The sequence below is a fragment of the Eretmochelys imbricata genome, chromosome 5, assembly GCF_965152235.1.
Source record: "Eretmochelys imbricata isolate rEreImb1 chromosome 5, rEreImb1.hap1, whole genome shotgun sequence".
Taxonomy (NCBI): domain Eukaryota; kingdom Metazoa; phylum Chordata; order Testudines; family Cheloniidae; genus Eretmochelys; species Eretmochelys imbricata.
Genome location: NC_135576.1, coordinates 27,839,255 through 27,854,141, shown reverse-complemented (window position 1 = coordinate 27,854,141; position 14,887 = coordinate 27,839,255). Strand labels below are relative to the sequence as shown.

Here is a 14,887-nt window from a genome sequence, read left to right as displayed (position 1 = left end):
CTTGTTGTGGTAGATATTTTGTTTTGTGTTGTTATACATATTTCTATGTACTTATGTTAGGGAAGGCAAGGTCAAAGAAGTGCACCCTGCATTCAGAGAAGAAGGTGATGAGTTCCTAGAAGAGTTCATTTTACAGTATCAGACCAGCCCCCAAGATTGTTCTCACTCTCACACAGACAAGCTCTATCCTTGCAACAGAAAGTACCATTGTACCAGGAGAAGGGGTTAGTTGTCAACCAGGGTCTTTATCCCAAGGCTTTAGGTTGTCTTTTAAATATCCTGGGCCCAGGCCTTGGGGCGCCTTCAAGATAAGGACCACACCTAGAATTTGATTAAAAATTCTATGGGAAGCCAGTGTAGAGAACAGAAGACTGATGTGCTCACAGTAGCCTGTGTTACTGAGATGTGCAGCAGTGTTCTGTACCAGTGGAAATCCCCTAAGTGCTGAAGGCTTCATTCCAGGTATATCACATTGCTGCCAATCTAGCCAAGAGGTGACAAAGGCATGAATAACTGAGGCCAGGTCACCTTCTACCAGGATGGGACAGAGCCTCCTAGCCAACTGGAGATGATAGAGAGCATTACTCATGGATGATGCTATGTGAGAGCTCAGCGTCAGTGTGAAATCAAAGAGCACTCCAAAAGTATGGACTGAAATGACCAATTGTGGGTGTGTATCTTCAATCAAAGGTGATGGCATTGTGATGGAAAACTTTTCAAAGTATTATCCTCTGCCCTCCAGCATCACCTCAGTCTTGCTCAGGTTCAGTTTCAGCCAGCTGTTCTTCATCCATGAGCTGATCTTATCCAAGCACTGGGCCATCTTGCTGGTAGTGGTATGGTCATCTGTGGTGAAGGATAGGTGGAGCTATTTATCTTCTGCATAGTTCTGGCACCTGAGTCCATGTTGTATGATCAGTACACCTAATGACTGAATGTTGCAAAGAACTGGACAGAGAATTGTTCCTTGTGGGACTCCACAAGTGAGGGGTCTAGTGGTGGAGGTGCAATTTCACAAGTCTTGAGTTGGGACTCCTTTAGATGTGTCTAGAACTTCTTGATGAGTGAGTGTACTATCTGTGGGAATGCAGCTGGGCGGTTGGTTGGTGGGTGCAGGTGGAGTAAATCCATGCTGTTTGAGGAGGCTTCCTAATGTGTGTGATTTTTTCGGTGAAGTAGGATAATTCTTTGCAGCGCTTGGTACTTAGCTCTGATCCAGGTTGTAGGCACTCAGGATTGCTGAATCAGTTTATGCCCTGGACAGCTCCTTGGGGTGGGATTTGGCAGCTTCAATGGAGGCTGAAAGGAAGGTTCTCTTGACCTGTCATACAGCCTCAGCACAGGCTTCAAGTAATTTGTTATTCATCCTGTCTGATTCAGCTTTCATTTTCTGCCATCGGTGCTCGGCTTTCCACTCCTCTGTCTGGATCCGGTGCAGGATGTCTGAAAGCCAAAGAGATCTGTAATGGAGAGGAAGGAGTCTTTTGGTGTGCCAGTGGTTGAGGCTAGTGCACAATGATAATGATTCACCAGGTCTTTGAATGGTGTTGATTTACATGTGCAACCACAATGGTATTTCATTATTGCTTCTCTTTCTGTTTTACCTGAGTGTTCTCAGCTGACTCCAATTCCATCACTAATATAGCTCTTTTCCATGCTGTGTATTAAGATTTGCAGAAACAGACAAATATGGAACTAAGGTTAATTCAAAACATCCAATTAAAGCAGAAAAGAAGCAGTAAACATTATTATGGTTTAATCTACAATCACTGTGGACCTGATTCTGCCAGCACTATTTTCACTGAGTGGTAGTTTCCTTCACAAATAGTCCCATTAATTTCAACACTAGAATGGAAGTATTTTGCACCCACATTGGTTTCAGTTTGCACAAGTGTGGATGACTACAGAAGGTGCAACACAGGAGATAATGAGGCCCACAGAGACAAAAGAAAAAAGAAACATTTTGAGAATGAATTGTGACGGGGCAAGGCCAGATGGCTATAGAAAAGTAGTGGGAGATAGATATATTAGCTCCAGGCTAAACAAATCCCTGGTACCAGGTTAAGTGAAATGGAAGCTGCTCCAGGTCTATTAAGACACCTGGGGCAAATTAAGAACTTTCCAGAAGGCAGGGAGAATGCTAGGTTGATTGGGACACCTGAAGCCAATCAGCGGCTGGCTGAAACTAGTTAAAAGCCTCCCAGTCAGTCAGGTGGGTGTGCATGTCAGGAGCTGTGGAAGGAAGTTGTGCTGTTGGAGAGGCTGAGCTGTACACACCATATCAGGCACAAGGAAGGAGGCCCTGAGGTAAGGGTGAAGTGGAGCTTGAGGAAGTGAGGGCTGCTGTGGGGGAAGTGGCCCAGGGAATTGTACATGTCATGTTTCTAAAAGGTCAGCTACCATAGTTGATACTATTAGGGTCCCTGGGCTGGAGCCCGGAGTAGAGGGTGGGCCTGGGCTTCCCCCCCACCTTTGTCCCCTGATTAATCACTGAGACTGGGAGACAACAGAGACTGTGCAAGGAAGGATAACTTCTCCTCACCTCCCTTGCTGGCTTATGATGAAAATGGCTCATGATGAAAATGGCTCAGTAGACTGTGACCCTTGTCTCTAGAGAAAGAAGGGTTATGTGGAGGGTCACAGTGAGCCTCTGAGGCTAGTGAAATCTGCCAGGAAACGCGGGACCCACGGAGGCAAGGACAGAGCTTTGTAAAGAATGTAATTATTTAGTATATCTTAAGTGCCAACAGTGGGCTAGTACAAATCATGAAGAACCAGATTTTATAGCTCTTACTCTCTATGCTGAGCACATAGGTCCAATAGAAATCACTAAAGAAGTGTGTGTGGGGAGGGGAATGTGATTGTGTAATTAAAGACTGCACAAGAGGGGAGGATTAAGGTTGCATAGGGTAAAATAACGAAAAAGCTGATATGGGATTCAATTAATAAAGAACTAAAGGATAGGACTATAATTAATGCCAGTTAATGTGATTCTACTGAAAATAGGACTTGTCAAACAAAACTGATTCATTCATTGATGAGATTGCAAGTTTGGTTGACAAAGGTAATTGCATAGATGTAATATACTTAGACTATTGTAAGGAGTTTGGTTTAATACTGCATGACATTCTGATTAAAAAACTAGCACTACACAATATTAATAAAGCACAGGGAGAAAATGTTGGGTACTGAAAAGCTCTCTAATGTAGCAGAGAAAAGCATGACAAGAACCAATGACTGGAAGCTGGAGCCAGACAAATTCAGATGAGAAATTAATCAAAGTTTTTTAACTATGAGGGAATTAACCATTGGAACAAAGTACCAAGGGAAGTGGTGAATTCTCCATCTCTTGATGTCTTCAGATCAAGACTATTAGCGTGTGTGAACTGGGATTATTCTCAGAGGTTTATAATTTGGCCAGATTTAGGTGGATTTTCACAGGCACAGCAAAGAATACGTCCCTAACACCAGAGCAACACACAATCCCACCCCACTTCCAAATTTGAAGTCTCTGCTCCAATGAAAGACAGTGGCACAGCTTCTCAATGAAACAATGATAAGATTTTCTTATCATGAACAAAACAATGTATTTTCCCTAATTTCATTCACAGAGACAGATGAACCATTGTTGCTAAAACCCTCTAAAAATTCAGTGTGAGGGAGATGCCTAGAATGGGAAATTTCAGCCCATGTTTAAAGTTTGGAAAAGTTATACGCAACTGAAAACAGGGTCTTAAAATGGAAAAAAAATTGGCTGCATTAATTTTGGGCTTCACTATCAACATCACCAATTATAATTTTTTCATGTTGGCTGGTGTGCTGATTCTCCAGCTTATCATGCTGACCAGTATGTCCTAATTGTTTTCTTGTACTATCCCCACTGTTGTATGTGATGTTCCCCTCTGGTGGTATCTGGACCAGTGATCTGCTAGGTCACCCCAATCCTTGACTCTGGGAGCCAGCCTTACCTTGCTTTGCTGTGAGAACCCCCACTCATGGGCTGTTCACACACAGCCTCTAGCAAGTAAGCTACTCCTTGGATTGTGCAACTGAATGACAGTAGCCTATATCTCCAGTCCCAGACCCAACCCTAGGAACCTCCGTCTTGCAGTGTCCAGTTATGCTCGCTGGACACTGCAAGCTTATATGAGTTTGTCAATTTAACAAAGAAATTGATATGTATCAGGCTTGTTATCTCAAGGGGAGCCTCTGACACACTTCAAACCAAATGTACTGATACAGGTAGAATAAACAAATTTATTAACTATAAAGATCGATTTTAAGTGATTATAAGTCAAAACATAACAAGTCAGATTTGGTCAAATGAAATAAAAGCAAAACACATCCTACGCTGATCTTAACACTTTCAGTGCCCTTACAGAGTTAGATGGTTCTCACTACAAGCTGGCCAGTTGCTCTTCAGCCAGGCTCTCCTCTTTGATCAGCACTTCAATCACTTGGTGTGGTGTCTGTAGATGTAGGTGGAAGAGAGAGAGAGCATGGCAAATTTCTCTCCCTTTTATAATGTCCTTTCTTCCCTTTGGCTTTGCCGCCCCAGCCCCCCACCCTTCAGAGTAGGTGAGCATTACCTCATCGCAGTTCCAAATTGATCAAAGGAAGGGGGGTTGATTCCCTCGAGAGTCTAACAGATTCTTTTGTTGCTGCCTAGGCCAGCGTCCTTTGTTCCTGTGTGGCTGGGCTGGTATTGTTCCATACATGCCCTGATGAGGTGTGAACTTCCTCTCTGTTCTTGGAGAGATTTTTGCCTGAGCTTGCTTTAAGCCATGAGGATACATTTTCAGCCTCATAACTATATATATGAAATTATAACCTATAACATTACTATAACAATTACTATAACATCATTAATATATATGATCATTATATATTATATATATATAACACATCATCTCAGGCATCGGCACTCTTATAGCTTATATAGGATTATCTGGCTATTTGGACTCTCTCCTCAGACTCTATGCTACTAGGACCCCTAGCAATATTCCAGACATCACCGACTTCCTGAGGAAATTACAATGCTTTGGTGATCTTCCTGAAAACACCATCCTGGCCACCATGGATGTAGAAACTCTTTACACCAATATTCCATATGAGGATGGACTACAAGCTGTCAAGAACAGTATCCCTGATGAGGCCACGGCACACCTGGTGGCTGAGCTTTGTGACTTTGTCCTCACCCACAACCATTTCAGATTTGGGGACGACTTATACCTTCAAGTCAGCGGCACTGCTATGGGTACCCCCATGGCCCCACAGTATGCCAACATTTTTATGGTTGACTTAGAACAACGCTTCCTTAGCTCTCGTCCCCTAGCGCCCCTCCTCTACTTGCACTACATTGATGACATCTTCATCATATGGACCAACGGAAGGAGACCCTTGAAGAATTCCACCTGGATGTCAACAATTTCCACCCCACCATCAACCTCAGGCTGGACCAGTCCACACAAGAGATCCACTTCCTGGACACTACAGTGCCAATAAGTGATGGTCACATAAACACCACCCTATACCGGAAACCTACTGACCGCTATGCCTACCTACATGCCTCCAGCTTCCATTCAGGACACATCACATGATCCATTGTCTACAGCCAAGCCCTAAGAGACAACCAAATTTGCTCCAGTCCCTCAGACAAACACCTACAAGATCTTTATCAAGCATTCTTAAAACTATAATACCCACCTGGGGAAGTGAGGAAACAGATTGACAGAGCGAGACAGGTACCCAGAAATCACCTACTGCAGGACAGGCCCAACAAGGAAAATAACAGAACACCACTGGCCATCACATATAGCCCCCAGCTAAAACCTCTCCAGCACATTATCAACGATCTACAACCTATCCTGGAAAATGAACCCTCACTCTCTCAGACCATGGGAGACAGGCCAGTCCTCACTTACAGACAGCCCCCCAACCTGAAGCCAGTATTCACCAGCAACTACACACCACACCACAGAAACACTAACCCAGGAACCAATCCTTGTAGCAAACCTCGTTGCCTACTCTGTCCCCATATCTACTCTAGCGACACCGTCAGAGGACCCAACCACATCAGCCACACCATCAGAGGCTCATTCACCTGCATGTCTACTAATGTTATTTATGCCATCATGTGCCAGCAATGCCTCTCTGCCAGGTACTGGCCAAACCGGACAGTCCCTACGTAAAAGAATAAATGGACACAAATCGGACATCAGGAATGGTAACACACAAAAGCCAGTGGGAGAACACTTCAATCTTCCTGGATATTCTATAACAGATTTGAAAGTAGCTATACTTGAACAAAAAAACTGCAGAAACAGACTTCAAAGAGAAACAGCAGAACTAAAATTCATTTGCAGATTTAACACATTAATTTGGGCTTGAATAGGGACTGGGAGTGGCTGGCTCATTACAGAGGCAGCTTTGCCTCTCCTGGAATTGACACCTCCTCATCTATTGTTGGGCGTGGACCACAGCCACCCTGATAGAATTGGCCCTGTCAGCCCTGGCTCTCCACTTGTGAGGTAACTCCATGTGTCAGTGTATTTATGTCTGCATCTGTAACTTTCACTCCATGCATCTGAAGAAGTGGGGTTTTACCCACGAAAGCTTATGCTCAAATAAATCAGTTAGCCTTTAAGGTGCCACCAGACTCTTTATTGTTTTTATAACATCATTATAACACCCATGCTCAGCGCATCATGAGCCTTCCGAAGACACCCAACATGATAAACTTTGCATTGGATACCACACAATCATTTTATAAAGATGAACATGGGGGTGTAGGGTGTTCCCCCAAGGTACAGTATCTATCTGTTGTCTCTTATCTTACACTTAGATTGTAAATTGTTTGAAGCAGGGACCATCTTTTTGTTCTGGGTTTGTACTGCCTAGCACAATGGGGTCCATGGCTGGGACTCCTAGATGCTGCAATAATACAAATAATATCTGTCTCTGTATGTATTATAAGGCACCATGCACATCTACAAATATTTAAATAACATGTTAATTTCTGGGTATGTATCCTATTAATATGTTATATCTAGAGTTTATCTAAACAAGCAATGTTTTGTCTTTGGATCATCTTGAGTTGCTAACTAGATAAATTGTCTTTGTTTTGTTGGTTTTAGGTTCTAACAAAGAAGCTGTTAAACAGATCTCCCACTCAGTGCTCTCCTCATCTTTACCTCCACCCTCACATTCTGCTACACAGATACCACCGCCGCCTCCTCCTTCAGCTTCTCACCCATCAACACAAGCACCACCAGTTCCCAGCCTACCTCCCAGAAACATCAAACCCAGCTCTGATCCCTTGTAAGTGAACATGAAATCCGTTTTGCTTATATTTTGCTGTTACTTTCCAGCTCATGTCTATCATGGGAAACCAGCATGCTCAGGCAGTGGCAGTTTAAGGCCAGCTCTCAGGTGCCTGGAGACCCAAGCTCCCATGCCACATTGAGTCTGCTATTAAAGTGAAAGTCTTTACATGGACTATAATGGAACTTGGATTGGGCCCTAGCTGATGAGACCTTCTACTTAGCTGATTGCTGCCAGCCCCAGGAAATATACTATCAAATCCCTCCCTTGCACTCTACAGGTGGTGGTGGCAGAAAACTCCTTCCATGTCCTGTATCACAAAGGTATAAGGGCGGGTGCTCTGTCCTCTCCCTTATGTGTAGGGAATAAGTAGTCCAGTCAGCAGCAGCAACTAAGAACCTTACTCCAGCACTCTGGGCCAATGGCAGAGGAGGGAAGAGACAGAGAAGTCAATGGGCACCAGTCAGTGCATACAGGGCAATAGGGCTGGGGGATAGTAGGTGAGACTGCACACATGAGAGAGGAACTTGGCTCATAGTTTTACATTTCAGAGCCTCTATTACCCATTGTGGTGCTATTTTCATGCTCTTCTCAAATTTGGCTTGCCAAGTCGGCACCTGCTGGCCGCCAAAGTGTTAAATGCATATGCTTCTAAAGTGAAAAGCAAATGGAAGCAGGTTCAGTATTCAAAATAAGCAATTTTGCGGTAAACAACTTATTGCACACATAGAGTGTCTCTCAGACATAAGAGGTTTCTGTCTTACCACACAACACACTGTATGTTGCTACTGACGATGTGAAAGCACACAGTCTAAAGATGCTGCTGTTCTTGAGCTTGAGAAACATTTTCAGATAGAAAATTCTCATAAACCCAACGAATATATTACTGAGTATGAAGTACATTAAGTGCTCCATCTAGTGGCCAGAGAGCAGCTAAACCACAGCAGGTCCTGCAGCCTCCTTAAAAAGCATTCCTGTACATTCTCCTTCCTGTCTGCTTAAGATTCAAGCTTCTTCTCTTTCCCTGAAAGGACCTGTACAACATGCAAATATATGTTGCTATGCTTATGCATATGCAGAGATTATTAGTGTTCCAAAACCCTCAAACAGATTTCTGACTATTCTGTCTGTCACTCTACCAAATTACAGTGTTTATACTACACTTGGATATGAATGCCTTTGGCTCATTTATTTTCTGTTTTTATGTTCAGAGTCAAGATGCCACCCTGTAAAAACCAAAGTCACACTTAATCCATATGGGAATCTCAACTGTACTTAAACACATATCTAAACTCTGTAATGTTTAGGGCTGAAAGTGAACAGACTATCCAGTCAATGTCCCAAATACTTGGCACGTGCAGCAGAACAAAGCTAAATTAAGATGTAATTATAGGAACTATCTTCTCAGATTTTACATTTTCTTTTCACATTCACAGAAATCCAGACAATGAACAAAGTTACGATGATGTTGAATTTGGTTCAGATGGTAAGAATACATTTTAACTAATAGCAACCATTTAAGAATTAAGTATGTTGTATTTATAATATAAGTGACTGGCATAAATATTTATGGTGTTAGTGAACTGCAAGTCATATTTTGGAGTGGTGTATAACAGCAGTAACCACTCCACAGTCAACATGGCAGGCACTTTCTCTTGGAAAGCCTTGTTTTAGCATCCACGTAACTTTGGCTTGGAAGATTTGCTGAGCCTAATAACTTTCAACGCTGATCTGAAATGAATACTCTTTTTTCAGAGTTAGTTATTGTGTTCTCATGAAAATGCATTGCTTTTATACTGGATAAAAATAATTTGCTTGTTAGGTAAGATCATCACTTTGTCATCTGCCCTGAGGAAGAGCCAGCACATAGATGTGTTGTACAGGAGTAGCCCAAGAAGCAGATTATGACTCTCTCTCCTGGTCTCCCCTAGGAAGAAAGTAAACTGTGCCAGGGCTATACCAGCCACAGTGTCCCTCACCCAGTATTCTGGCCAGCACAGCATGTAGTGGGGTGGAGATGAAGCCTGCTACCCCTTGCACAGCCTGGGGAAATCAGCAGCTTTGCCTCGCCTTCTTTTCCTTTGCTGCAGGCCATAGTATAGCTAGCATGCACAGGAGAGTACAGGCCTTATGCCTCCATACTCTCTGCCATGGCTGTGGAGGGCTGGTGGTGCCCTATGTGACCTGTGTAAGATGTTATGTTCTTAACTATTCACTTCCTTGCTTGTAAGTGACTGGATTTTTGTAAACTGATATGATAGGAAGGACACTGTTGTCTCTGAGGAAGCTTTAAAGTGAACGTTCTGATTTGGGGTATATGTGATATAATACACACTATGGCAGATGAAGTGAAAGTCCTTAAATCAGTTACTGCTAGAAGTTTACAAAGTACCACAGTAGGAAGCTCTGTTCATCCCAATTAGTTTGCATTCTTATCCTTATTAAAACAGATAAGATCATTATAAATCTATATTTGGCACTAGTTAAAGTACAGCTGTGTATGTGTCCATATAGTTAGCATCAGCATGAGGCACTTTCTCTACAAAATAAAATAATATTCTGTTTGTATTTTTGGTCATTCAGGTCACGGAAATACAAATGGGGTAAGTATTATCCTTTATAACACACCGAAAACATATTCTTTCCAACACATCACTGCATTAGAAAAGCTAGTTTGTTGCAGAATAGATCCAGTATATTGCTGATAAATTGCAGAAATGTAGAGGGCAACAATGAAAGTGGTTGAACCCAGAACAAAAGTGGCACTAATTATAAAGCTGGCTGGAATCCAAAAAGTTCACAAAATCTTCCATTTCCACTGACATTTCAGTTTCACTGAAATTTTCCAGAGATATAGGCCTACATCAAGGTATTCAATCATGTGCCTAATTTTAAGCACGTGAGTATCCCTGTTGATTTCAGTGGGACAACTCATGTGCTTAAAATTAGGCATGTGATTAAGTACCTCACTGAATCAGGGCCTCCGTGACTTGCCCAAGTTTACACAATAAGTCTCTGGCAGAGTCAGGAACAGAACTCTACTCTGAACCCTATTCCAATACCTTCTATAGCTTTGCCCCCCTCAATGCATCATCTCCCATAATTAGTTTTTAACCCTGTAGTCCTTTCAAGCCATGCCATCTTTCAGATGCAGTGTAATCAAAGTTGCAGCACAGAGACTCACTTCAGAATAAACAATCAGTGTGTGTGTGTGTGTGTGTGTGATGGGAAGGAGGCTGAGTTTTATTTTATATCTATATCTATCCATATGGCTATAGATAGATAATAACAACCAAGGTCAGAACAGAAGAAATAGGTATTTGAACAATTTAGTAATTTGGGCTTGGAAAGATTAAATGCATTTTCAATTGATTATTTTTCTGCTTTAATTTATGTCTGTCTGTATCTAGCTAAAAAATTGAACTCCAGTGTATTTAGGCCATTGGAGACTGAATCATGATTAATTTTTCTTATAGGGTCAAGAGAGTGATGGAGAGACGTACGAAGATATCAATGACATCAGGTATCAAATCTAACTTATACAGCTATAATCCATTGTGTCTTTGTTACTGAATGAAGAAACAGATCACTAGGAAATATGCTAGGAAATATACTTAATCTGGCCCAGAAGCATGACTGCACTGCAATCTTGAGCTCCATCCACCTTAATCATCTTCCCTAAAGAAAGCATATCAGTTTACAAGTTAACTCCCTCCTAAAACTAGATGTAGCATGCAGGTGGAGATGCTTCCTCAAATGAAGTCCTGTGACTATTTTGAATTGGGTAGCAAAAGAGTATGCTCTTCAGCTCTTTGGAATATGGCTGAGCTGCTGCACAGAGTTACTCCCTGAAATGGGAACAAAATATGACACCCCCACCCCAATACTAGTTGAATTATTTTGTTCATGTTGTTGTTCTCAAGGTGAATTTTAATAGAGCTCATGAAACTGTTGGACTGGCATCCCCATGGGTCTGAAACCCACTGTGTGTCCACAGAGCAGGGACAGTACAGACAGCAGAAATGCAAGCTTCCCTCCCAGTGCCTCTGCAGTGCCTCTCATCAGAAGGGACCAGCAGCCTACCTCACAATCTCCTAAAGCCCACATGTGGGAAGCAACCTGTGACAGAGAGCACAGGTGATGTTGAGACTGAAATGAGTGATGTCTCTCACAGTGAGGTGCATTTGAGTTGTACGCAGGGTAATGCTGTAGTTCAACCTCTGGGCCCATTCACGTCAGTTCAGCAGAAGTACACAAAAAAGGGGGGCTACATTATATCTGTGAGACTCATTGCTGTGCAGTGGGGAAGAACATCATTAGGAACAATGCTTCCAGGGTGCTGGGGAGTAACAAGTCTTGCTATGCATTCCAACGCTATAGCCAGTCCTCCCTATACCACCCCAGGTGCTGTCCAGCATGCAGGAGCAGGGCCATGCTTCTCAGACGTGTCCTACGCTGCAATTAAAAAGCCGTGGGTGGCCTGTGCCAGCTGATAAGGGCTCCTGGAGCTCAGGCTAAGGGGCTGTTTAATTGTGGTGTAGACATTTGGGTTCAGGCTCAGGCTGGAGCCTGGGTTCTAGGACCCTGTGAGGTGGGAGAGTCCCAAAGCTTGGGCTGCAGCCTGAACCTGAATGTCTACACTGCAATTAAGCAGCCCCTTAGCTCAAACCCCACGAGTCCAAGTCAGCTGGCATGGGCCAGCCATGGGTGTCTAATTACAGTATAGACATACCCTCTGGGGCTACAGTCACGTTGGGCCTTTCCAGCATAGCCAGCTAAATTATGGTTGCATCCTGTGCACATGTCTTGCATGGAAAGAGTCTGTAAATACCCTCTCCCATATGTAGCTCATCCATGCAGGACCAGCCACCATAGGGTTCAGAAAATGTTTTCATGCTCTTATTAGGAGAAGTCTCCTCCTAGCTGCTCTTGCTGATCTTGGAAGAGAAAGCTCTAGTGAGTGCCTACCCACTTCTGCCCACTCACTTCCACATTCATCCCCTTACCTGTGAAATAATCTGTTTTCATTGTTCAGAGCCACATCAAAAGAACAAGAAAAGAAGAGAGAGAAGGAAGAAAAGAAAAAAATGGAACAAGAGAAGAAAGAACAAAGGGAAAAAGAAAAGAAAGAGCAAGAAATCAGAAAGCGGTTCAAAGTAAGGTCCCTTTCTAGCAGGCTACACACAGAAGTGCAGCAGTCATTATTTAGCCTTGTGCATTTAAAAACATACATTACAGTGCAAGGACACAGTTTGGCTGCAAAGCTGCATGGTGATGCCAGCTCGCTTGGCATTTGGGGTGAAGGTTTGTCCCCTGGACAAAGCCTCAGGAACGGCTCGATCTTCGATCCAGCTGGCCCCAAAAGAACTTAAACACACACTTGAATTTAAGCATGTGAAATTTCCCGTTGAAGTCACAAGTATTTCAGTGCTTGCAGGGCCTGATTCTCATTTCCATAAAGTCTCCTGTACGTGCACTGGTAGTGTAAAAGGGCCTTAACATATATATAACTGTACTTTACAGTTTACAGCCCCTTTACGCTGCTAAGGTAGCATAGAGGGGCCTTAGTGAAAAGGAGAATTAGGTTCACAGTGTTCACATGCTTAAAGTTAAACACATGCTTTGCTTAACTGGGGCTGGAGCACCTTCCAGGATTGAGCCTGTAAATGACCTTTGCCTGCAGGAGCAACACTTGGGACAGAAGTATGAAATCTCCCAGTTCAGTAGAGAGGTTGGGAATGAGGCACCTGTGCAGCTGAGCCACAGCCAGTGCTAAAGCCCATGGTGTGTAGTAGTGAGCCAAGTTCATTGTGCCCCAAAGCCCTGTATGCATAGTTTGTAACCAATGGACCCATGCAGTCTGCAAACCCACTAGTCATTCTCCACCAGTCTTGTTGCCTGGCCACAACCCCCTGCCATGTTCCTACAAAGAAACCACAGTGATTCTTCTGTGTCTAGGACATCCCACCACTGTGGAAAGGCTGCAAAGATTTGGCACTTGGGATAGTAAATAGTGGACACCATAGCAATGCATCTACCTGTGTGTTTTTCAGGGATATGGCCACCAAAATCCCTTTCTCACACCGAATTCTTGGCTGGAGTATAAGCATTAACATCCTCAGTGTTTTTAGGTTATCGACCATCCTATCATGGAGGCTAAAATGTATCATTATCCATAAATGCAAACACGCAAACAAACACCTTGGTGTATTCATCTAAGCAGATATCTTCTCTTTTGTTGCCCCTAATGCACAGACTTTCTGCACTGCTCCACATGGCCACTACCCAATCTACAATCAAATCTGTCCTATAAGCCACTTCTTTCATGATGCCTGAATTCAAGAAACTGGCTGATTGTAGCCAGCTTCTGGATACTTGGGGATCATCTGTACAGCATATCTTGAAAAAAAGATCATTATGTGTTGGTCAGCACTTACTCATACGAACAGTCCTACTGAAGTACATGGAACTGCTCCTGTGAGTAAATGAATGTTCACCTATGTGAACCAGGGTTACATAATCTAGCCCTATGTTATTAATCCATTGTATTCTCAAAATGTGGCCAATTACTATCTCAACTACTTTAATTATATGCTGTATCCCTCCCCTACACCCTTTGCTTTTTAGTTTGTCTTTAAAGTGTAAGCTGTTCGGAGCAGGGCCTGTGCCTTTGTTTGTTCGCAAAGTGCCTAGCTGATGTGGGTGGTACTGAAAACAAATTATTATTGTTTTGTGTTTCATCTGAATTTTTGTCAAAGCAATCAGCACATCCTCCGCATGTTTGTATGTGTGTGTGACTTCTTTTATTGCTTTTTCTGTGCAGTTATCAGGACCCATCCAAGTCATTCATCAGGCACGAGTTTGCATGGACTACAAGGGAGGGAAGAATGAGCTGACTGTCAAACAGGGTGATAATATTGAAATCATCCGTATTACAGACAACCCTGAAGGAAAGTGGCTGGGCAGGACAACAAAAGGATATTGTACGTTTTGATTCTCCACTTTACCCCTGAATGTTTGCCCTGTCAAACACTGACTGCCTGAGTACACACAGCATTACATGAGAGAGTAATATTAGCTAGGCTGGGTCCCCAGCCAATATGGACAAGGACATATAGCATAAATTGCCAAATCTCATACTGCTGTGCTAATCTGACATGGGGCACAGCTCGTACAGTAAACTTATGTACAATAAGAAAAGGAGTACTTGTGGCACCTTAGAGACTAACCAATTTATTTGAGCATAAGCTTTCACATCAGCCACACTATCAGAGGCTTGTTCACCTGCACATCTACCAATGTGATATATGCCATCATGCGCCAGCAATGCCCCTCTGCCATGTACATTGGCCAAACTGGACAGTCTCTATGTAAAGAATAAATGGACACAAATCAGATGTCAAGAATTATAACATTCATAAACCAGTCGGAGAACACTTCAATCTCTCTGGCCACTCGATTTCTGATCTCAAAGTGAGTATCCTTCAACAAAAAAACTTCGAAAACAGACTCCAACGAGAGACTGCTGAATTGGAATTAATTTGCAAATTGGATACAATTAACT

General features: G+C 43.0%; 1 protein-coding gene across 2 annotated transcripts in view; it reads left to right on the top strand.

Moving 5' to 3' along the window:
* The window catches only part of FYB1 (FYN binding protein 1), a 113,526-nt gene that overhangs the window by 66,103 nt on the left and 32,536 nt on the right, over window positions 1–14,887 (top strand). For both annotated transcript variants that reach the window (XM_077816783.1, XM_077816782.1), the window contains exons 3-8: window positions 7,137–7,320; window positions 8,760–8,809; window positions 9,907–9,926; window positions 10,800–10,846; window positions 12,359–12,479; window positions 14,147–14,306. In XM_077816783.1, the coding sequence (XP_077672909.1) occupies window positions 7,137–7,320; window positions 8,760–8,809; window positions 9,907–9,926; window positions 10,800–10,846; window positions 12,359–12,479; window positions 14,147–14,306 (582 nt within the window). The remainder of the gene's footprint in view (window positions 1–7,136; window positions 7,321–8,759; window positions 8,810–9,906; window positions 9,927–10,799; window positions 10,847–12,358; window positions 12,480–14,146; window positions 14,307–14,887) is intronic.